We start from the raw sequence: 26,554 nt of genomic DNA, 5'->3' as shown, positions 1-26,554 counted from the left end.
ATCGGAAATTCGAAATGAAATGTGCGAATCATGAATATCTTTTCATCTTTGTTTATCGAGTTAATGCTATGCGGTGGGTGGCGATTTTAAAACTCTGATTTAAATATGGAAAAAGATAAAATATTCACACATTTAAAAAGTTATGATAAATCGTAGGACTCACAACGAGCATTGCAGATGGACTTATTTGATGAGTCATAAAGACTAACGAATTAACGTTATTCACGATTAGGAAAGGGTTTTACGATACAAGACATTTTCTGGCGTAATCTTACACGAATACTTATGATTGCATGGGGTGAGATTTTAACGTTTGTTTCGAAACATCGAAGGTTTACTGAAACAAGGAAGCAACAAGAAATATATAATTTCATCAGTTTTCAGATAGGAATATAAATATAACCAGCAACAAATTATAACGAAACGCACCTCATAAACGTCGTTCATAGAAGCCTGAATTTTTTCACAACGAAGATCTCTTTCTCATAAGAAAAAAAAAAGATCAATTCACCGCGAATGACTTGTATTTGTAAGAAATGACAATTTTTACTGACTTTATAGTCTCAAATAGTACAGCAAAAACGTAGTTACATAAAAAACGTATACATAGTTACATAAAAAATTAAAATACATATTATTAGGCATTTCACATTTAGCGTATTTGAGGCTTTTAACCATTGAGTGGGTTCATAACGTCCCAAAACCCTTCGTAACGTTCGCTCGATATAATAATTTTTCGTACTAAAATTTAGCCTCACACAAAATATTAAAAAAATGCCGAAAAAAATATACCAAAAGCGAACATACGTAATTGAAATAAAAAAGTCAACTAAAAATGAACAGCGAAGCTCATCAACTATGCAAATAGCATCCCCCATTGAATACATACATACGTATATGTATGAATACCATTATGATATATAATTAAAAATGAACCATAAAAGATTCTCTCTCTACGAATGTGCGTTAAATTAACTACGTTTAAAGATTGTAAACGGGGCGCAACAAAGCGGCGGCACAACAAAAGAGGCAAGATGTATTATTATAATATAATAATATGAAGAGTTGGTTGACATCGTCTCAGCTTGAGCCTCGCACGTCAGGATAATATATTATTTACCATACTTTCAGCTTGGGCAACATGTTGAGGTGACGTCTGAAAGCGTTTGCCTTTCGGATATATCATGAATAAACTGAAGCCCAACAATACGCGTTAAATTTATACATATGTATGTATAAATGTAGGTACTAACTATATACTGGCAAAAATTTCAAAAGAAATGCAATGGATTGTGCAATGATGATAAATATTTGATGATTATTATTTTTATTATTTCTTAACGTTAACGGTACTGGGAGACGTCGCGCACGAGAACCGAGGTTTCGGTTTTGCGGTAAATTCGATTACAACTTTGACCTTCCGTTGGTTAAACATGTCGAATTTTATCCGCAAAAGGTTAAAACAACAATATGTACTAAAAATTACAAGTTTAATTTCGAGAGTGAGCATGGCGTGTGTACCGAAGTACCGTTAAAGTACATATCTACATATGTACATGCATATACAGATTGGGCAGTATTTAAATAATCAAAATATATTTAATTTATTAATTATTTCTGATTTTTATCCCAGTAAAGCGATATTTGAAAGACAATAAACTATAAAAAAAAATAATCAGAAAAAAGGGCTGTGGAGTCAAGAATATTTCAAGCGGAGTCGTATTCGTAAAAATTAATCGAATCAGACTCCCTTTTTTATAATTATTTTCTTTATTGCGGTATTCAAACACATACACCATGAATGTACTTACATTTTATTCATACCCATTTAATTACTAATCATTCAAAAAATTTTGTTATATATCTATTTTTAGTGATTTTTTTATTCCTTTATTTTTTTAAATTTTAAATATCGCTATTATTTTCATTACTAATAATTTTAAACGTTGGCAAGAAAAATTGATCTTAAATAAAATTGTTCAGGTTAGAGTCGATAAATTTTTAACCGATTCCACAGACCTGCTTAAAAGTGTACAATTTTCAATTAAATCAAATTGAACTTAAAGGATATTTAAAATGTATCTTACCGTATAAAGAGTGAAATATAAGTTCATATCAATTTCAAAAATGGTAACTAAAAATAGACGTCATACCGTCAAAAGGAAAAAAATATAGTAAAGTTTATACCATGCCATACCACCCAGGAATCACCGAATTTAATTGCAACGTAGCGGAGTCATTAGAAGTAAAGTCAATAAATTTGTCAATCAATATTCACAAAAAAAAAAAAAAAACTAAGCATAAATTGTTGCAATCACGATTGACTATTATTATGAGAAATGTACTAAAAATAGTGATCAAAACAAATAGTGACCGTTTTGGGTCAATATAAGTGTACCCTTCTACGACTTTCTAGAATCTAGAGGCAGGTGAGACTTTCTAAAGTTTTCATTTGAGTTCGTAATACAAAATATTCAATTTATCCAAAGAATAAACTAAAAGTCACACTATAAAAGTACATGGATATATGTACATATGTACCTATATAAAGATGTATTGGATAATTGCATAAGTTCATATTTATTTACGTTTACCGCTATCAATGAAAATCAGACACGAACTTAAGCAATCACCAATACAATATATCTGATGTTCTTAAATCAAATAGTTAAAAAATTGTCAAAGTAACAGATGTTCCAGTACACGGAATAGGTATAAATTTTAGTTATTTAGAAATGACCCAATAACAAAGTATGCAAAAAGAAAAACAGGTGAAAAGCCGCACGCGGAAAATTGATACACTTTACGGCCGTTTATGTCTTTTTAGTTCGAAATTATCCAAAGTTTACAACCGGGGTGTAACAGCTGAGAGTCCAATAAGAAACGAGGCGATTCAAACATAAAATTCTCAGGATGTGACACTGTATGAGAGAGAGGTTCATAAAACATCCGACACGTGTGGGTGTAAGTTACCTCACACAATTTTGCACGTGACAATAACTATGGTGGGAGATGCGTTCCGCGAAAACAGTCGCGACAGACAAAATCAGAATGACTCAATTCGGTCGCATCAGATTGTGCTGCGTTGAATTGAGCTATTCTGAGATATTTTCATTGTGATACATATAATATACTCGACATAATACAAGTTGACAAGCATTGTACACACAGAACCGACACGTAATAACATTTACCCTCAGGCAGAATCTTTTCACTAGTAAGCAACATGTTATGATTTTTAGGCCCTGCCGTGGCAAAAGTTTTGGTATAAGTATTTGTGGAAATTAAAAAAAATATATTTTGTAGTGAGTGATTAGTTGCCGGATTAGTTTACAATGGAAAAAATATAAAAAAAGCGTAGACGATAAAATTCATCATATTTTAAAAATAAAATGTACTGTACCTATATACATATTTGTATGTTTTCAATATTCTCTATACCAATACTGCCAAAGCTTTATATTGACAGCTCAATATATTTTTGATTGATGACAAAAAAAGTGCTTCATTTGTAGGCGAATACTTAATTGTTTCTTCGGATAAGTGGATAAGAGTTTCCTCGACGATTTTTTCAAGCATCGGGGACCGAATTTGAATTTGACTCGACGAATTGACCGAATTAATTTAATTCGAACGGGTGAATGTTGAAAGTTGGCGGCGAAAATCGACCAAGTTTCAGCAATTCTAAAATGGGAGAAGCTGTGAGATATTCACGGGGTTTGGAGGAAAGGAAGTGGGATGCCCAACGACATTTTCGAATTATACATTCATATTAGACCGTGCAGAAAGCGTTCCAGAGCAGAAAAGTGATATTCTTTTTTTCGACTTTTCTTCACAGCCGAAAGAAAAACTTCAGAACAATGCGAGAGAGTGAGAGGAGCGTCGTGCGAAATGCACGTTTGCGAAGGACTCAATGGTCGGAAAAACGGGTGGGGCTTGAGAAGAAAAACTTCGAGTGACGGTTTTGTACAATCTGAAAGTTTCAGACACTCAAGGTCGTTCATTATCCAGACGCCCCTATAACTTTCCTTCTTCTTATCGAGTTTTTAGTTTTTCCTGATGATATTTATGTTTGAACAGTACGGGGGGGGGGGGGGTACAAGCGACGTCGCTAGACAAACTCTAGATCTCGATTTCAACTGGGCGACTGTAAATACACCATTAAATAATTAAATATTGATCAGAACAAATTAGTTAACTAAGAAAAATAACACATTTTACTCCCTACTGCCATGTTAGCTGCTACGATGTAAGGTTTCAGAAGGAACTAAATCAGAACGTCGGATTCATACTTTTGATGGTCGATTTAACAATAAAACTGTAATATAATCTAATTATTTAACGATTATTTCACGAAAATACTTATTAAGCTTGATAATTCTGCTAGTGGAATAAGTAGGATTCTTGCAAAAGATTTTTAATCAAATTTGAAAATTTGCACATGTTACAGCAAGAATGTAAAGCTCACTGATGTATACATACATTGTTTAGTATGTGTTTGTATCTTCAAAATCATGTGGTATTTGTAACATTGTACACGGGAGAATAAATGAACACGTTTACTAGTAATTTCATACACTTGCCATATGTACAAGGTAAAAGTTTACGAAAGGAAACGTTCGAAATATAATCAGCCTATGACGTATTAAACTAAAAACTGAGAGAGTGCGACAATACATTGCATTGAAGAACATATTATTAATTATACAACTCCTATAACGAAACACGACTTTTGGCTTGCCTCCGTACATGCAGTTATTTCACATTAGAATACAACACGAGGTGTCATCCGACATTACCTTTCACTACATAACTTTACCCTAACCTAAAATCGTAGGTAATACGGATGCAGTTGTAAAACTTACACAGTAACAACTTATATCCAACAATAAATTGGTTCCTTTCTTAAACATTCATCGGAAGAGTAATGCCGAAACCAGCTAGTCTGTCAAACTTTGATCAGAAAATTTACTGGTGCACAGAGACAAGTGCATGAATTTGCAAGGCAATGTATACCTTGTCTAGTAAGAGATCTGTGAAATCTAGCGTTATTGGCTTTAAATAAAAATCAAAGCTAGTGAAGACACTCACTAGACAATGTATACATCTGATTTGTATTGACTTGACGCTTTCACTGTAAAACATATTATACACATACATTTCCGAACAATGTATGTTTTGTATTTACGTCTGGTTCTTATATAATATATTGGTGCTTGCTGTAAATTCAAGACATTCCATACTTATTCTGTTTATTTGATATTTTTATTGTACTACTATTATTATTAATGATTATTAATTAATGTATTTTTGTCAGAACTATTTTTTTTCTCTTCTCTATTATATTTCCGACCATTGTGGTACATTAGGGATTCCCGTAATGTCACAATGGTCCAAACTTAAATAAATAAATGACATTAAATTAGTTGATCCCCACCCAACACAGCTATTTATGAAGGCAGAATCCTCAGCGATAGTTAATACGTGCAAGCATGTTTAAACAACATTCAGTACATCCTTGCAGTTAGTATTCACACAGTTTTCCCGATAGTTGAAAGGATGAAAATTGAAACTGGATAAAACCATGCGAATTTTACAATATGGATTAATCAAAATTGATCATTTCAATATTATTTTTAATATACTAGTTTGCATTGACTGAAACGCTCTTCGGAACGTGCCGCCCCTAGCCGGCGCTTCGCTTTCCAGCCCCCACGCGACGTCTCTGCACGCAACGCAGGAAGAGGAAGAGAAATCGAGAGCGGAATTCTCCTCGATTGAAATTCGGAACTTGTGATGGACTCGATATATACTCCCCCTCGTCTGGTTTCGAATTAGCCGACGCGATCTCTCCGTTCTTTTGTCGTGGGCGTCGCGGAAACCACTTCGCATCCAATTTGCACTCCAATATTTCACTCATAAAACCCCATAAACGGCAATCGATTCGTCGGTCCACTCGGGTCGGGATTCCCGACGACGCAATCTGTCACCGCGGAGACGCCGTTATCCGGCTCGTTATCCCTCCAGCAGCCGACGAATTGTGTCGACCGCATTGTCTCCTCTATCCACTCCCACTACGCACTAACTACGGAAATATCGACCCGACGAGCTTTTGACAGCAGCCGACGTTGCTTTCCCGTGTGTTTGCAAACTGCCAATTCTCCAATATACCTAATAGGAATAATATGTAGGATTCGATTCGATAATGCGTCGATACGACACCCGAGAGTGAAGCATAATCACGTGAAAAGTAGCGAACCCGTTTCGGGTACGGAATGGGTTGTGGAGGGGGAGGGGGTGGAGATAATCCCCGTTTGCCATCAGAATCCCTAAGTCCCTGTTTAAAAGGATACGAAGCGAAGGAGCGAATATTATTATATTATTTCGAAACGGAAGATGGGGGAAGCGAGTCCGCTTTCACCCATTCAAATTGTGTCGTTATTGTGTGACCGCAAGGAGCAATCACGACCGAAAATTATTATGAAGAAGTTTAACTTTATCTTAACAGAATTTTCAGGAATTGCATTAACCCCGTGAAAACACTGTTAGATAATAACCATTTTGAGAATGTATCAGTGGTGAAAATATATAATGTAGTTTATATGTTGTTTAGCGCGCATGAATGTGACATATTTCCCATACATTGGCACACGTATAAAGTGGACATATTATAATGTAAAAAACCCCCTCTATGTCATTTTTTTGTGTCTGGTTAGTTTTATTTCTATAGATACATAATATTTACTACTTAATGGTGAGAGTTTCTATAGTAGATACATTGTATTTTCAAATGTGATCCCTTTGCGCTCTGAAAAAGGCTGAGTTGTGATGTCGTTAAAAATCCGACTTAAAATCCACGAATCTGTCTATGATAGTTGATTTCTAGACATTTCCGATTGAATTAATTCAATTTAATTTGTAGGTTTAAAAAACAACAGCACGCAAATATGTAGTTTCACAATTGCGTGTTTTTGACGACGGTCGGACAAGCTACAGCTCTTGCGAAGATATAGCGTGCCATAAATACGATTGACGAACTTCCGCAATGATATATGTATGTATTTGTTAGTAGGTATTAGTTAGTATGAAAGCACTTGAAAATATCACTTATATACATGTATATGAACGTCGAAATCAATCTACATACGTAGTTGCGGATAATATGTCATTGAAGCTGTATATTTTTCTGTGAACAAGGTGTAGTCAATTGTTTCTACATGATAAGATTATAAAGCGTGTATGTGTTTAAGTGAACCTGTATTCCCCAGTGAAATTATACTTTAATTAGTAGAAGAATACTTTTTCCAACTCAGTCAGTGAAACCATATCACTTAAATCAGGCCATTGAAAACATGCTGAAAACTTGTTAGATGCTAGATAACAGCGTAGTGCACTGGTAGACATATTGCATACCAGTAGATAGCATTCTAGTTTAATTGTTTGGATGGTTTTAATAAATCGGAATTTTTCTCCTCGGTTGCTCGCGAATTCGACTTATTAGCATCGCGAATTTGTTGAATCTTATAAAATAAATAACTACCTACAAAATATATTTTTCACAAATTTGCTGTGTATCAAGAAATTTGTTGATTGTCCATAAATAAATAAAATGTCTCTGTTTATATTATATGTACTGTTGTTTTAAAATTGTTAGTACTTTTGTTCAAAAATGAATCTAACCATATGTGTCGACTTGGGGTAAATCCTGTGATGGCACATATGATGTATGTACGTATGTAAAAAAAAAACCGCGCAAAATGGCAAAGTTTCAAACCGATCGGAAAAATGTAGGAATATTGCCTGAATCATTTGCTAAGTGAGAGATAGTAATAAAATAATAATAATAATAGCCTTGTAATAAAATAACAGACACGACTGAGGACTGTCCAATTTATGAAAAAGAGTAAATTCCATTCAGGAATCAAACGGTCCCCTTAGGAATCTGTATTTGGAAAAACTTCAAAAATGTTCTATCATCCAATTTGTCTCGTATAGAAAATTAAATAAGAAGATAATTTTTATCATAGAAAAATAATTTATTTGATTCGATACATCCAACGATGAATCGTTTTTATTCTTGATTAATACTAATCCGGTATTCATACATACGAACGAAATCCCTCGGGGAAATTTCTCATCAAATATTGAATTTAAACAGGAAATCGAAGGGAAATACGACGTTCTCACCTTTGGGAAACAAGCGTACCTATATATAAAATCGCTTTCGTCAGTTCGTTAACTGTCGTTGAAATTCATTTTTCGCTAACGGACGCATTTAATATTTTGCAATCTATAAATACGTACATATCTGAATATACATACATATATGTACTCTACTGAAAATAAGTCAAGGAGACCACATATCGATTCAATACACACTACGTAATTCAATATGCGATCCGCGAGAAGAGTCATACCAGGTATTGCAAAATATGTATGTGTGTATGTATGTACCCACACATAGCGACGATAAATTTAAACATAGCAAGTTGGAAAAGCGCACACCTCCTTCGAAAAAAAATATGTAAGTATATGATAATAATATAAAAAGATTGTTAAATTTTGCAATTAATATGCATACAAAAGAACGCGCGATAATAACAGCTCGTAAGGGACTCATAAATATATACCCCAATTCTGAAAGCGTTTTGTGGTTTTCAAATTTATATTATACGCGGCTGAATAGAGATTTAACGTGAGGCTCGCAATGAAATTCAGAATTCGTGCAAAAAATAAAAAGTAAATCAGTGACACATTTTCCATTTGCTCGTGTCTGAATATATACCTATATAAGTATAATAATACATATATTGTATGTATGAAAGCACCATAATGAGATTTCGAGGTCTGTTCTTGTATTCTTGATGAACTTAACAGATTCATATTCAGTACAGTACAACGTATCTTTCAACCGAGCAACCATGTGTTATATCCATTTTACATTATATGTAACATATATAAGATAATACTATATACAACCACATTCGAATTTCCCTTCTTCGTGCATTATTAATATTTACTTTGAGAGTAATTCACTCAGAGTATAATAAAAATACCCGGTTGGCAACCTGAAGGATACGGCGTAGATTGAAGGGGTTGAAAAATTTTCCGTCACAAAGAAAAATTGATCGTCGAGGGAAAAATACAACCTTGAGTTGGCCCCAAATTCTATCCGAGCCGGCACACAGAACGGCGAACGTACCAATTTATTTTAATTTATTCGAAAGCGAAATTAATTTATACTATGCCGAGAAAGAGGAGGGAAAAAAAGTAAATTCATAGATGTATACACAATAATAATACGAGGTAAATCTGGCGAATCAGTCACGACGTCGACGTTTTCTGCGAGGCTTTTGTGAATTAAACGCGAACGATTCGTTTTGTCGAGAAAGAGAAGAGGTGTGCTAGCGATTCGTGAGAAGGGATGAGGGAGTAAAATTTCAATACAAAAGAGATACGTAGGAAGAGGAGAAGAGATGAGGAAAGTCTGTCTTTGACGCATAAAAATAAAAAAAGAGCGAAAAGCAGCGAACGTAGTACGCTATCGCATAGTATGTCGACAAATGACAATAAAGCTGAAATTTTAACGATGAAAATTGGGGTAGGTGAAAAGCTCGTTTGCGGTCGACGAATTTTAATTTAATTCGTTCGATTTTTCAATACGCCAAAAGACAGGGACCGGAAGTGAGAGCAACGAGAAAAGAAAAACGAAATTAGGTATTGCGCGCCGAAAGAGTTATTACGCAACAAGTCGAACGGGGTGGGTTTCGCCATTTTAAACAACCAACTAACTAGGCTAAGCGAAAGCGGGGTTGCGGAAAAACATTATTCAATTTCAAATAAACTCAATTTAATTCAACAACGCATTAGAATTATAAAAGCAAAAAATAAATTTTTGGGTAGAATGAAATGTGAGGCAACGTTGACAGGCTAGAAAAACTACTAATTATATAGGTAGACTAAAGAGATAACGATATTACATATATGATAGTATTATAATATCAAATGCGTTTAGCCGCTTTTACGATAAGATAGCAAACGAATGATAAAAATGTAAGATAATTTCAATAGTAAAAGTTAACAAACACATTGAAATGCAAGTACTAGGGAGTCCATTAATGGCCCGAAAAATAGCTCGGTAATTTATCGGTAAATTATTACTTTTACCGGTAAATCGACAAAACATAATCGCTGTTTCATTAAATTCCACTTCTGTATTTTATCATGGGACAAAACTGGTCCGACCCAGTGCTTCACCCAGGAGAAAAAAATGTATACGACATTGAAAATAATAGTAGAAGTTATATGTACAACGGATTTACAAGTAAAATGTACATAGTACATCAGTATCAGATTCGGATGATGATGTTGCACTAGTTGCATCAACGACTAAAAGTGCGTTGTCAGTAAAAGAAAGGCTTCAGTTTACCGATTAGAAATAAAAATGTAGTCAGTCAGAAAAGGAACCTACCCAGAAGAAAAAAACGTGAGAAAGGAAATAAAACTGAAAAAAAAAATGCTGGAAAAATTAAATCACAATCGGAGGAGAGTGTGAATACATTATATTCTCGTCATTGCAGACATTACTAAAAAAACTCACCAGTAGATTATATGACAGAATCACTAATAACCTAACTAACACACTTGTGAAGAGTCTCGGTGATTACAACAAAATGTATATACCCTTCAGGCGTAAACACAGATTACCTAAAAACAATCTGCTTTAGGTCATCGACTTTAGAGAGTCTTTTAATATTATGCATTAGATGTATTACGAGCATTTATTTATAATAATTGTAAGTAGGTTTTTGAGCTCTTTTTCCTATTATGTTTTATATTAACATTAGAATAATATACACTAGGAAAATTTTAATTAAAATTATAAAATAGAAGTAGATCCAGTAGCTATTAAAATATAAGATGTATTGTGAACATAATTTCGTAATAATAAAAAGCATATAGCAACCAAAAAATATATAATATATTCTCGTCGTAATTTTTTAAACGACGAATAAAAAAATCCTTTATAAAATGTTAATTTTCAAAGAATTCATTACCACTCTTTAAACTACCCTTTTTGGGCAATATATCATAGTATATCTAATATATAATTTCGAAAGAGACTTTGTAACTACATATATATGTATGTATGTAATGTTTCTTGGTAACATCGAAAACAAATAATTAAGCTGTTTATATTACAAAGACCGAGCGACGCTGGGTAAAAACACTAGTATGTAATAAATAATGCTAATTAGCATTTGGTTTTATATGTAAATATATTTAGTAAAAAAAAGGAGCTCGTTTGAAATTGAAAAATCCGGTAATTTACCGGTATACCGGTAATTGATTAAAAAACATTTCGGATATTACGGTAAATTTATCGTAATATACTAGGGCCTAGTATATACATAGTTCTATTTAATGGATTTATATATTTAGCTTTTTGTATAGTATACAGCCAAACTTATTAAAGTTCGTATTTAAATTACTTATGGTAGAGATGAAAGAACTTGAGCAAACATTATCTATATAAATCCTAAAGGTATTTAATCAATTCAAAAACAGTTCAATTCCACATTTCTATCAGCCTCGACCGTCCGGGAGCACTTTCACCGATTAGCCGATTAACCAACCGTCACACATCAAACGACAAGCAAATCCCAAACGGTTCGTCCAAACAAAACAAACGAACCGTGAAAATTCGTGCAAAAACACGCCTACGGGGAAAAAAGTCCTGCGATTTTCAACGATAATAACAATTTAGGCACACCCGAAACTTGCACACAAAGAGTTCCTTCGGAGTGAAACTATAATTGAGACGCGAACTTATCTCAATGGCGGGAACCGGGGACGTGGGCGTGTAAGGGGAGGTGAGGGGGTGGTAGGGCGCGTGTGAAAGCATCGGCAACTTTTTAATTGGCGAAGGACTTTGACGAGCCGCGGAGGCAAAGTTTGAGGAGCGGCGATCGACAGGCCGAAGTTCGCGGAGTAGCGATCGATAGGCGAGAAGACGGTAACAAGTCTGACACCATTGGAGGGTGGTGCGGGTGGCGATTGATTTTCCCTCGGACAATTACGAGGCCACGTGGAGGGGTGTTCGCGTGGTCGTCGGCCATGGGTCGTCAATTCGACGCAGGTGTCGACAACCCCTCATCCGTTTGCGTAATCGTGACTAATTCGTGTCGAGCGAAGTTCGCCAGCGTTGGCAAAGGATAACCCGAGAATTGGGTCATCGCGCTAATACGCAACTCACGCGAAAAAATATAGATAAACCCATCGTCTGTCTGCTAGCTGAAGAGGGATTTTCTTTTAAAATTGAACGTTTAAATAGACACACAAATAAATTCCTTCCCCGAGAAATACCAATTAGTCGTAGTTCGGCCAAATACGAAAAAGAATCATCAAGTCAAAAAATATTTCAGCGAGGAAGTTTCAATATGCAGATCTTATTCGTCATCCTTTTCTTTTTACTGTGTTAAATTTGAAACTGTGAAAGTTGCGAGGCATTCAGACTGAATTATCAATAAAAATATAATATTAAATTATGGATAAATTGACTCTCCCTCCCCATTCATTAGCAAATTTTAATGACTAATGAAATTAATAGACAAACAATTTGATGTTTTTATTAATTATCAGCATCGTGAATTCCATAACGATATATTAATTAAAAAACTCGAGAACTTCTGAGAATCGGAAGTGAGGATTGCAATAAGTTGTAAACAGGTAGAAAATAATAATTCAATTACGTTTTAAAATAATTAAGAGAGTATATATATGTACATAAAATTTAAAATTAAGAGAAGACTGTTGTATAGTCACATGGCGCAATTTTCCACACAATTTTAACCAGAGCTCTGGAGTCGCTACAAAACTTACGCTTCGACCCCGACTCCGACTTGAACGATTTTAGTAACAACGACTTTAAACTTCGCCAACGTATAAAATTCTTGGTAATATAAATAATAGCGATTGTCAAAATGTAAAATATTAAAGCAATGTAATGTAAACCCACATTATTGAATTAATGGTTATGAAATATAATAGACATAAATAAAAAAAGTAAAAATGTTTATGAATTTCATACACAAACTAATCAATTAAATAAAAAAAATATGAGACGGAGGAAAAAATCGTTATGGCCACAACACTGTAATTTAAATTCAGGATTTTTATAAAGAAATTATTAAATTTATTAGTAGTTTACTTCAATAAAATTTGAGACTAGTTGACAAATACTGTAATACTATCTATTTAATAGAAAATAGCAACTATTTAAAGAATTAATAAATAAATAAAGGAGTCGCAGTCGGTTGAATTTTACGGCTCTGACTCTGAATCCGCTTGAAATGCCACGATTCCGCGACTTCGACTTCAACTCCGCAACCCTGATTTTATTTTAAACATTGAATCATCACCCGAAAAATTGATCGATAATGTAAAAAAAAAACGGAGGAATGTAAACAAATTTCGAACCAGATGAAGATCACACTTGACACATCAGCTTATTCCAAACGAGCAGCAATTATCGTTAACGAAAATAACTAATCATAAACATCATTTACGAAACAAAAATGTAGAAATCATTTAAATTTTATTTGGGTCACTCGAGTAATCGAATAAGCCAAGTAATAATTTTCATTTGAATCAGTCCATAATAGCCCACAACACAATAATTTTTGTATTACCAAATGTATACACATACGAGTCTTTCCTAATAGGGAAACAATTACTCCCTATAAGAAAACGAATAGATACTTCTATATATAGCGATTAATTCAAAAACAATTTAATAAATGCATATTCATATATGTTACGACTCCTTTTCAATTCAATAAAACACTGAATAATATAAAATTCAAACAAAAAGTAACTTTGGTACATAATTATATTTTAAATTTACAAAGTTTTAGATCCCTTTCAATATCTATAGAATTCATATTATATTTATTATGCAAAACATTATATATGTAATACATTCTGGTTAAAAATACACACATACATAATTGAGAAATGGTTGAAATTAACATATTCAAATGAAAGCCTTTAATCACACAAGTGACGAGGGTTAACCTTCGTTATTTTAAATAAGACAAAAACTATTTAGGTATACTTTTTCGACATAAACACGGACATAGTTATGTCTAATATTTAAAACTAGCCCATACGAGTAACTTTTGGCACCACGAGTCTCTTTTGTACGGTATAAAAAGCACACTCATGAAATTTAATCATAATAAACAACGCAAAATGTATACATATATACGAATGCTACCGTTTCCTACCTTCACAATTCTGCGATGTCAAAAATTACTGAAGTGGGTCAATTCTATTATCCAACAGCCTCATAACGTTGAAGTCAAATTTGAACAATCCATCTGAATTTTTTTTTAAATCCATTAAAATAAATCTGTTTATCTTTAGTCCCAAAATCGTCTTACCGAAATACCGAAGTAAATCTCACACGTAAAGGTGGGGCCGAGAAAGACAACCAAAAAAGCACGAAGCCTTCAAAAAATACAGGAATGAAATTGTAAGGGTCGATTTAAATCCACATCAAAGGCGGCCAAAAATACAACGCAAACAATATAGCGTATAGTATATAATACACGTAGGCAGTGTAAAAGGTTAATCAAGCCGCATTATATCATATACAAACAAACAAGCAACAACAACAACACACGGGACAGTGAATTACCGGAGACAAATCCGTGCAACACGTACTAGCACAACATTTTATCCTAATCTTGTACGCGCTGCGAGCGATATCGTTATGTTGTATCAAATGTATACAATACAATACAACAGCTCGAAATAAAATAATAAATAATAAAAAACCAAGCGGAGAGACAAATTCGGACAATATATAATAATGATAGTAATAATAATAAATCCGCGCAAACGACGTGAATCTTTGTCAAAGGCATAGACAACACGAAATGTATCATAATAAAATATTAAATAGTAATTTATAGCATTATAAAATCATTTGTATGTATTCAACGCACACTCTTAATGGGATCAAAATATATGTATATATAAATAAAAAATTAAACGTATCATAAAATGTCATAAAAAATAAAATAATGTGTATTAGAAAATCTTCGAGTCGTTTTATCGCGCCATAAAGAGGGGAAAATTGCTTGTTTTCCCTGCCGTTTATACGGCTTCATTTTTCTCGGATGCGAGGAAAGACGACCTCTTCCCGCCTGGTAAACAATGATGTAATTGGACTTATTCCCATTGTTTAGTTCGCTGGTCGCTCAAAAACAAAGACGACTCAATTCACCGTTCGAATTTCAATTGCTTTAATGCATTATACGGGGAGGTGGAGCGCGCGTGCTCGACCTAGGTAGGATGATGGGGTTAAAAAAACCCCAGCGACGATACATTTTTATACGCTATAAAACTCAGTCTCGACGGCTCGGCCATTATTTATGGCCAGTCCAAATAAAATCTGGGTGTATGTGTCGATATATTGAAAGGGAAAGCGATTCCGAAAAGTACTCCATCGATTCTTTTACGGTTGCCATTATTCAAAATATATACGCGATCCTTGAAAAGTCGTATTTAATTCATAGGAATCTAAGAAATGGCTTTTACAAAATGATTTTTTCAAATATAATAATATTTGACGTTAAGTTTTTTACTCCATATTATACCAATCTTTTCGATATAGTTACGTTTCAAAGACGATACATAATTCGAATACATCAACTGAAAATTGTTTCCACCTTTTTAAGTACTTAGTTCAAACCATATCAAATATATCGAACGTTTCGTCTTTTTATGACAAGCGTTCAATTTTGAAATTTTCCTCATTCGATATCTTATTTTGACAGTGCGACGAAATATTTCGAAAAACCGATTCCGAGAAAGCGAAACATTTATCTGAAGATTAATTGAAAATCTGATGTGACCGTGATACTTAATTGATTAATTAAAAATATCTATGTATAAAATCGATTTATAAAGCCACACGTCGCAACCGTTAACATTATCAACATATTTTATCTTTAAAAATACTAAAATATAATATTTTCAAGATGTGAAGCGATTTTGGGACCTGTTTAACTTCAATACAAGTAATTGACTTATTCGTTTGAAGAACTTATATTCATTTGAAGAACTTTGAAAGTCTACAGATGTTTCAAAACTATGAAGCGGATAAGAGCGAACTTGTTTATCTAATGATTGAATGGCATAAACGAACAACTAATCAATAGACTGAGGCGATTGACCGTTGCTTGTATACGAACTCAACATAGCTAGCTACCAACAGTGCGTATTATATGTAATTTTAAAACATATGTATTTATTTGATTAATCACGAAACAACGATAATCAAAATATAAAAAAAAAAGAAAAAAAACCCACATGAACAATATTTTGACATGGCCTATTTCTTTATATGCATATTATAACGTAGACATTAGGTGATTGGTGCTCGTCAACCACTGGTTTACTAGCAATAATCACCTGATCGCGGAAAAAATGCTTCGGCGTATTAGCGAGCAACAGCCAATAAGATCTCGCGACCCATCGACCAATGACCTATCTGTGCTGAGAGTACACGCTGTGTATAAATATTCAGCGGATTTGTTCGATGCTTCATTTGGAGCTGGCTCGTAGACGGAATAATGATAAACTACCTCCACTACCCCTCGCTGCGTCTTTCACTTCGATCACGTAAACCCCTCCTCACGTCCACGCTATAATATGGTACACCCCAATTTTGTAATTCCAATTAAATCTATTGTTTTGATTAAATAGTCGTTTTAAATCTACATAAAGCTATGACATTCACATATAGAAATGTCAGAATGATAGTGACTAATTTATAAAAAAAGCTACAGGCCTCCACAGTTCATGAATTGATCATTTTTTGACAATTTCAAGAAATGAGTAATTTATGTAAAAGCTGTCCTGTTTTGAGTTCTAGAAAATATTGTTAATACTACTTAAATGCAAATATTGCTGTACAAATTTTAAGTTTCGCTTAAAATTATGAATGTCGAAATATCACTCATTTAGATTGCACATCAAAAACATTCACCAATGACAAAAATATAATAGTATCGAAACTTGACCTTCTCTCATTCTGGACAAGGCTTTAGCATCATCATTACGACCGGAAGCAGGTCATAACTCACACATACAGCAATAAACCCTCCCCCTTTCATATATTAAATTCACCACACATCACAGAGAATACACAGTACATACGATAAATTTAATTTTTAAAACCATAATACGCAAACTTCGCATACCACATGTCGCGCCAACACAACAAAACACGCCCGCAGTATCCGATTACAAACAATATCAGAATTTTCCACAAAGTTTCTTTATTATTTTAAATTTTTTTCTAATATTTATTTTACGAGCGTCCAATCGACGTGAAACCAAGCGTGAAGATAGGCCGGTTTCAATTAAGATACCGATCAAAAAATAAATAACAACAAATAAAAATCGACTTTTCCAATTACACACAAACAACTACTACCCCTCCCTGCCCCTCAACCCCAAGTATCTACATCTACACAATGTCGGATTGATCAGTGACGCGTCGGAATTATTTCAACGATGCCTTGGTATTATTTAATATCATGAGAAAAATTCTAGTGGAATTTTTTAATATTTTCGCAATTTAACACGTACGTGCGATGTGTGGTTGGGTAGAACTACTAAACGACGCTCGCCTTTTTATTTACCCCCATTTACGCGAAAAATCAAACAACACGTCCATACTTTTAATTAACACGATGCATATAATTGTTTTTTACGAACGTGGAACCAATCGACGCTCTATCGACAGATATTTGTTGACGCAGTGCGGCGATTGCGCTAAACCAGTTTTTTATAATCATCAGCCGTGCACCATCCGTTATTAGATGAAGGCCTTCTCAACACAATTCCATTCTTCCCTATTCTAGAGGCGCACCTTTCTTTGCTCGGTTTGCCCAATGCACTCGCTTCTATCTTGCTTCCCTCTACATTCTAAAATAAAACTACAATTCATATTTGATTGAATACATACATATATGGAGAAAATATATACATCTAGTCTAGTCCCACAGATAAAAAAGGACTCGGTATGACGTCACCAAGTCCCTTATATGCTGCTAGCACACAGGTAAGTAAGGCTGTGCGATAAAAATAGGGAGATTTTTACGGCCCACCACTGACATACATATATGTATGTTAAGTATTCAATAAATATAAAAGCCTTTATTGCCTTCCAATATTTTCATTTTTGACCACTGAAGTAATTAACGCGATACGCGACAGCTGAGCCAAAAGCCCTACTGGACATGAGTCAAAGTAGACGACACGATATCTGGGCGATGCGATAAGTTGCAGAAGCACTGCTGAATAGTTGGTAATACTTCGTCCAACATTTCAATATCTTCGTTCACTCTGTATCAGCTACCTGCCTCTCTTCGTTGTAACAGGCATATTGTCGGAGGCAATACAATTTACACAGCATTTTATTATTCAGCGCTTCAGTTCCATTTATGTGCTTATATAATCAAGCGCTTTTTTATTTCTATTGTATAATTTGTCCCATTAGCTGCTCTTACTAGTTTATTTCTTATTATATGTAATCCGACTACTATCCGGCATGCGATATTTATTGTACATCATTTCAGTTTTACCTTTATTAATGTTAGTCCTATTTTTCCGCGTTTTCTCTTTTTATGATGTCGAACTTTTTTATTACTTTTTTTGTGTAATTTCATCTCAACCGGAATCCCCCGAGTCGGTCCAAATTGCTCGGCGAAAACCCTTTGAATACACATTTTATATGCAGACACTATTTACTGAAAAGCGTCTCGACGAGTCGAAACCGTCGTCTCGGAGAGAGAAAACCGCAATATTTCATACGTTCGATCGTTTGAAATCCTTCCCGTGTCGTATCAGGAGCTTTTTCTCCCATTTTTCAGCCCACAGAATACGTAATAAGCGTGCGTGTAGTATTTGTGTGCGTCTTATCGACATCACCTGTCCCAGTTTCTTAACGTGGTAAATTCGGTGTGACTGCTCCTACCTACCAACTCTCGCCGACTTCGTGTTCGAAGCGAGATAAACGCGATGAGACGAAACGTCAACAAACACAAGTGAATATTTAACTGTTATCTCACACACGACATGACGTGTCGACGACAGTCAAGGTGTTAACGAATTATCCTACCGATCACATGCTAGACTTTAGCGCACTTCCGTTCGTGCTAAAACGCAAATATGGAAATTGTAGCCTTGAAGTTTTTTTCGGTGTTTGACCGCTGTTATATTACTAAAGCGGACGAGACGCATTAATCTGTTCTATAAATTGTGAAAAACGATGGTAAATTCTTAAAGAATATGCTACGACAATCAAAAGGGAGGAGACAGTATTTTGTATCGTACAACGGAGACAAAATTGTACACCTACAAAACGAAACTGCGACGAAATAAAAGCAGTAAAGTAATTAGCGCCCCTGTGGAGCCTCAGAGAACACCTCTATAATTAAACTCGAAACATTTTATTATGAAAGTTATCTTTTTTAGCGTAAACGAAAATTGCATGTATGTTAAATGTCACCTAAAATATAATATAAAACTGTATTCACCAGTCACTTGAGACCCAGACAAATAAGTGCACTTATAATAATATTTTCACTAACGGCTTAGTATTATTTAAATTTAAATACAAAAATTTTCATCTATTGATTCTGACAAAAACATACATATGTACATATAGAGTAAAAAGAGACAAAGACAGATTTTAATACTGACACCTGATCCAAAAGTCCCAACGAGGTTGTCATGTTTGCTCCACGATGCTGTGATGACATTACTTGCGTTGAATAAAGCGTTCAAAATCGCGAAACAGGTTGCTTACAAGAAATCTCAGATGAAAGTAGTCTACGGAAGATTCAGATCAGACATAATCGTACAAACTATCCATGTACGTCGTGACTATCAAACTCAATAGCTCAAATATACAATTGTAATTATGCGTTGTAACATGCATCGCAAAGTAAAGGATTCTCTCGGACACACGAGACGTTATAGATCATATTAACTTGTCCAAAGCATGGAAATCGGACACGATAAGGCGACTGCAACTGCAATGCTGCAAATCAATTCAACGATGACTCACTCACAACCTCGAGGCATAGCTAACACCAGGACTTTGGAGTCCGAGCCGTGGATTCTTGGTATTTTGAGCGACGTCAAAATCTTAAACTCGAAAATTATGCTTGATGATATAATTAATAAAGGACGGCTACTGATGGGTCACAAAAAAAAGAGGCACTATTGTCAATTTCTTAGAAAAATCATTTCAAAGATGCTCAACGAGAACTAACGCAATAGAGTTCCATAAAAAAGCGACAAGGGGTATTTGTATGTTATCCGAGGGTGTTAACCTTGTTTTGTGGAATTCTATTGCGTAAGTTCTTCTTGACCGCCTTTGAAAATTAAGACTTCTCGAAACTGCGCTACAATTCAGTGCAATTTCATGCATTAGATTGAACAAATTCAAGTAAACAGAAATTTAGTTGAGGATCTTGATGCCCCTTGTAACAGGCGACATATATTGTCAACATTGTACATAGGTATTATTCAAGGCCAATTACAAACATCGATCATCAAACATTAAAATCATCATAGAGACATCTATGGACAAATTTTTGAAGCATTTTTAAACATCGACAAATAATGAGACCCTGTAAACTCAAATTTTGCGAGAAATAGGACAAAATTAGCAATTTGTTGGAACCGTTTCCAAGTAATAGCCCAGGTAAGGCCAACAACAAAGCCAGGGATAGCCACTCAAACGAAAGCACGCTAACTACTGATCTATTTTGCTGGATAAATTGGGACGTGCCACAGGAGAAAAAAACAAACTGCGGCATCTAATGTACCCGAGTTGGCTGGAAATATCGAAGCTCAATTCTGCGAGAATATGAGAATTGCTCACCCAAAACAACCAGTATCTTAAAAAATATTTCCCCAAATACACTTCACGTTGCAATAGGATAGCGACCGTAAACTATCACATATGTAAGTACATCACCGCGACACTGTCATAATAATTCGTATGGATCGGATTTTTTAACAACTCGACAGCCCTGATTAACAATATACAGTTGTTTGTTTATTGACAAACGTTAGCAAACGATGTATGTAGTTGGAAGCAGTTCAGCGACGTGCATATAATCAAGGAGAACAAGTTGAACACGAGGAATTATAGTATTTTGCACGTTCGTTGTAATGAAACACGATGGGTGCGGCTAAATTAGCAGAGAGCGTGACTCACATTAGGCACTCTCACGTAGAAGCAGTGTATATATGTACAAACATAGTATGTCCAGAAGTAGGATACACCCTGTATCGAAACCTACACACGGAACACTCCCATATGCACTCGACCAATGGTCAAACGGAACAATCGAACACACGCGCACTGCCCTAGTCGAGTTCCAAAAAATAAATGGCAGGCGTAGGGTAACCGGCGACGTCGTTTACCAAATTTAATGGTCAATTAAGGTGCGTGAGCACGTTGTCAATTAGGCGATGACCCTTGATATTAACCCTTCGGCTCCCGCGGGTCCGTTTTTCGACGGCAGGGGTTGAGAGACCTCCAACCCAACCCCCCGCGTTTACCATGAATCACTGAGTGACTAGGTGTCCAGGTGCTGTGAGGGCAGCAATAACTGTTATACACCGGTGAATTAATTCACAGTAGAGATTTATGTCGCGCTAAATGTATTTTCGCACTCAAAAAGTATCTATCCACTCTCATTATTCACCGCGGGTATATACATACATACATATGTACGTACGGTAAAAACGTACACGTAGAGCGCGAGGGCGAAAACTCGGCCTATTATTCACCCCCGGCGCGCTCTCAAATATATTATATAAATTATTTTTCGAGCGAATAAATCTTAGGGAGCACATCGAGCAGAAATGCCTTGCACCAATTAAGTAATTCGAGTCGAACGTTTCGGGGAGCGTTTGCGAAACTGTGTTCCGTCGAGTTTGTTTCGCACCCGAGAGCATCCATAACCGTAAAGGCTAATGTTAGTCAAGTTTAGTACATAATATTCGCATCCCGAACGGTTCGTTAAGAGCTCGTATATGGCATATTGTGGTGTTTGCTAACTTTGCACGCGAAACGAATATAAACAACGACACGTCGGGGTGTCGAGCGTCTTTTTGTCCTAGGGTCGTTTGGGGGTTGAAAGTTGCGCAATTTGGAGGTTTAAGCGATCGATTCGATTTTTCATCGTGTTTGTGTGTGTGTGTTTAGTTATTATTCGATTTGGCAACCCTGTGTCGCGAGAGCTGGTTATTTCGGCTACCGCTAACCACACGGGTCAATTATCCGAATTTTGCAAGATTTATTTTAAAAACTCCCTACTGACACGCAACGAGTCCAAAGTGGATGCGTGACTCATCGGCCCGTCGCATTGCACCTTGCTCTTCCTATGATCATATGTATGTGTGTGCAAAGTAAACAAAACTGTCGTTTTGCACGACTGTTAATTAAAGTGACTGTCAAAACTTGCACAATCCCAATTTCGAGAGTAAAATTATATGTAGAAATGCACTTGTGAACACGCGACCGTTTTTCTTTCATATCTTGTTTATTTCGTTTACAGGAATGATGCACAAACTGCGGCTCGTGGGCCGCATACGGCCTGAAGTGACCTGTTTTGCGGGCCATAATTTATTTGATATACTTCATCACCAAGTGTCTAATTGAATATGAAAAGTATCAACATATTTCAAAATCCAATAACGCATATACAAGTACGATATCCTACATCTAAATACATATAATTTTAGATGGATCTTATCAAAAAAAATCTTATCAAAGAATGAATTTTCTGAAAAAATTCTGCCTGCAGCGCAACCAAAAGATATTTAAATAGATTTTGACATGTAAAATAATATAGACATTAAGGGTAAAAAAATAATAATTTTTGACTGCGGCGCGTGCTCTTTTTGTAATAGTTATTTAATTTGTCAAAAGAGGGGAATATTGTATTTTCAGTCCTCCCCCCCCCCCCCCACCTACTGCAAAAAGGTGGTGCATCACTGGTTTAAAGTTTCCAAATACGTTAAGAAATTGAATTGATCAAATGAGTCGTCACGGTGCAAAAATGCGGTAAATATTCTTCGGGATTATAAAGAAAAATTCCGAAAATTCAGTAACAAAGCATCTCTCAACAGGTAGGTATAAATATGTAAATTTATTAAATATGAATTCAGTACTTTTCTCAACTTTTTATATTTTTTTTTAGTAAATTAGTCCTGTAGAAATGAAATGCAAATTTTGATGTTATTTAAGAAGCATAATAAAGGAAATAATAGAGTAAAGCATAAAATTAAATCAGATTTATGTTCTGAGATGGCTTCTGACATTTTAAATTATTAAAAAAAAAAAAACACATCGTAACTTTATATTATTTCATTTAACTTTTATGAAATTAATAAAAATATAAATTTATTTTGATTAAATACAAAAGATTTTGGGGTTTTTGACTAACGTATTTTTTTCTAGCGATGACGTAAGAGTGCCAAACTCGAGTATTGCATTGTCAAAATTTTGCATTAAGTCCAACGCATACAAAGAAGTATGGAACGTTATATGCTTGTTTTAACGAGAATACGGGAAACTCAACACTGTGAGACGTAAGTATGACTACAGGAGCAGGCACAGTGAAGTTTATACAGCAATGGGAAAGCCATTTGACCAGAAGAATGGACGCAAGAAGTTCTCAAATAGTACCCAAAAACTGTAAAAGGATGCAATCAAGACCACTATTAAAATGGACGGACAAAATACGGAAAATATGTGGCTAAGTCTTGCTCAAAGCAGATAAATGGAGAGACACTTTCATTGGTGAACGGCTGCAAACGACGATGAAGACGAAAGCTAGGTAGGATCTTCAACCGTCAGAGGAAAATAAAAGAAATTTTAAAAAATGTGAGCAATTTACTCATTTTTAAAAAAATCAGCTTTCACTCAAGAAGTCATTTACTTTGAGAAGCAATGTCGCGGTCAGGTATCCGCCAGGCTCTGTCTGTCTACCTGGCCAAGTTTCACAAGAGACAAGAAGTACATACATACATGTTTTAACGGTAGATGAACGAACCTCGGCAACTTCGACTCGTTCCATCTCCTCGCGACTAAAAGTAAAAACGATGACACAACGCAAGTTCGATAGTGAAAAGCTTCAAATTTTGTCAATCGTACAATTTTCATTTTAAGCGAATTGATTGATCGAGTGTTCGCGGCGGTGGTGATTTTCCCCAGTTTTCCCGCATACTCCCAATACAATATGTACGTATACGAAATTTGCCCCCGATTGATAAACACTCCAAAACCACAAATACAAACATGCAATTGCGATAAATATATCTATTGCAATTTAACTTATGAAAGTAATTACAATTAATTATACTTTGATCGATAAAGACGCAACACTCATAGGTATATGCGATATTGCACGTGCATTTCAATCGTAAGGCTTATCAATTCAATTGAATTTTCCATTTCCTCTAAAAATACCATTGTTTATTCATATATCGTACATATATACAGCATTTGAAACAAAAAGATGTTCTAATATTTTAATGACATATTTTGCTAGAATCTAATTTGGAGGAGAATGTTAAGAATTCGAGAAACGATTCGTTTGGAGGAAAATTTAAGGGTGTATGAACAATAAGTTATCTCAGTATTTTCTATCAAAAAGTTAATTGATAATGTTTTTGTTAGCCTTAAAACCAGAATATGAAAACAGTTATTTTAAACAGAAGTGCTGAATTACGTACAAATTTAATTGGATATTGAAAAGGCTTAGTTATCCTCATTCTAAGAACTCACCAATTCTAAGAAAAATAGCTAGGCAATTATCTCGAGTGAAAAGCCAACAAACATTCCAATTGGAATATAAATCAAATATTACATATTAAAATCCGAAATTGTTATATATCAAATTATTCCGCCCGAAATACATTTTCAAATAAGTACGTATTATTATAATATACGTAGTAGCATAGCAATAAATAAATATTTGTATCTTATATTCCAAATGATTCTTCTTCTAATTTAAGTAATAGATATATAACTTAATTTTATCCAAAAAATTGTAATCCTGCGTTCGGTTTTTTAAAAAGATTTACCGATCGATGGTTGCGCGTCCCGAATGCATTTTCACACAGGGCCGCCAACCTGAGAATTCTGATACATTCGAATTGAAGACGGTAAGAAATCTAGAAACGAATACATACAAGATATAACGAAAGGTGTGAAATAAAAACAAACACACCCGTCCAGGTAGATATGAGAAGAAAAACAAGCATGCAATGAGAGGAAGGAAGAAAAGCGAAGGTAGTAGAAGGTAGTGCTAGTGGCAGTAGTGAACGGCGTGCAGAATGGTAGTAGCGAGTGGAGCAGTGTATGGGTGGCTGTTGATGTGACGTTTGTGGCGGATCGATGTGGGACTGGACGGAGATGTGGGTGGAGAGTGGAGTGGAGTGGAGTGGAGTGGAGTGGAGACGAGGATGAAGACGAAGACGAAGACGAAGAGACAATAAATAAAAACTGACCTGCGAGGTGCGCAGGAGTGGGCGCGGGGGCGGCGGCGAGGAGCAGCGCGGCGGCCGCCAGAACCAGCCGCGGCACCATGGCGGGGCGGGGGGGCGGGAGGGGAGCGAAACGGACGACCAACACCAAACACTACCGACCCGGCGACAGCCGTTCCTCAAATGGCGTCCGTGATTTCATCGATTATGAGCGCTTCTCTGTGTTGGTGAGCGGCGACCGCCACTCACCGACGCGCACCTCTTCGCCACCGCTCTGCATCCCTTTGCTCGCGGTCAAATTTTGCCATTTTGAACCACGCCTTGAGTCATCTTGATAGAATCACTTTTTTATGTTTCAAAAATATTTCTGTCTCATTTTGGCCACTTTCATGGTTGCATTATTAAATTATTTATTTTTACCATTGTGCCCGAATTGATACTTAGGACCAAGCATGTTCATATTTACGCCGAATTTGAAAAATTCCCTATTGGCGCGCGGCACACAGTCAATAAAATCCACAGTATCACCCGTTATGAGGTCTGTTCATACCTATCCAGCACGACCCGTATCCTGCACGTGTCATGCAAGTGCGGATAGTATTCTTTGGTACATTATATGGACGTATTCATACTCCATTCGCGCAAGCGCATTTACGCATTAATGCGCGTCCATATAGAATGTACCAAAGAATACTATCCGCACTTGCATGACACCTGCAGGATACGGGTCGTGCTGAATAGGCATGAACAGACCTTTATGGGAGCTGGATACGGGTGATACTATGGATTTTATTGAGTGCGGTACACTATTGTGTACCGCGATACACTATTGGGTGCCACTGTAGTATGCAGTCTGCCTTCACATATCTACTTTAGTATGCGATATATCTTCACGATTTTACTTTAATATGCGGTCTCACTGTCTCAGTTCTCGCGTGTGACAGTGAGACTGAATAATACC

The 26,554-nt window shown here is 35.5% G+C and overlaps 1 protein-coding gene across 1 annotated transcript in view; it reads right to left on the bottom strand.

Annotated features, from left to right (window-relative positions):
- LOC143913417 (calsyntenin-1-like) overlaps positions 1-25,778 on the bottom strand; it is an 80,189-nt gene extending 54,411 nt beyond the window's left edge. Inside the window, exon 1 of the mRNA XM_077433172.1 lies at positions 25,618-25,778. Coding sequence (XP_077289298.1) covers positions 25,618-25,696 — 79 coding nt within the window. The 5' untranslated portion in view covers positions 25,697-25,778. The remainder of the gene's footprint in view (positions 1-25,617) is intronic.
- Between the last annotated feature and the right edge of the window lie 776 nt (positions 25,779-26,554).

This window comes from Arctopsyche grandis, chromosome 6 (genome assembly GCF_051622035.1).
Source record: "Arctopsyche grandis isolate Sample6627 chromosome 6, ASM5162203v2, whole genome shotgun sequence".
NCBI classification, from domain to species: domain Eukaryota; kingdom Metazoa; phylum Arthropoda; class Insecta; order Trichoptera; family Hydropsychidae; genus Arctopsyche; species Arctopsyche grandis.
Note: the sequence above shows the minus strand (reverse complement) of the source record. Positions and strands in the feature narration are given on the sequence as shown.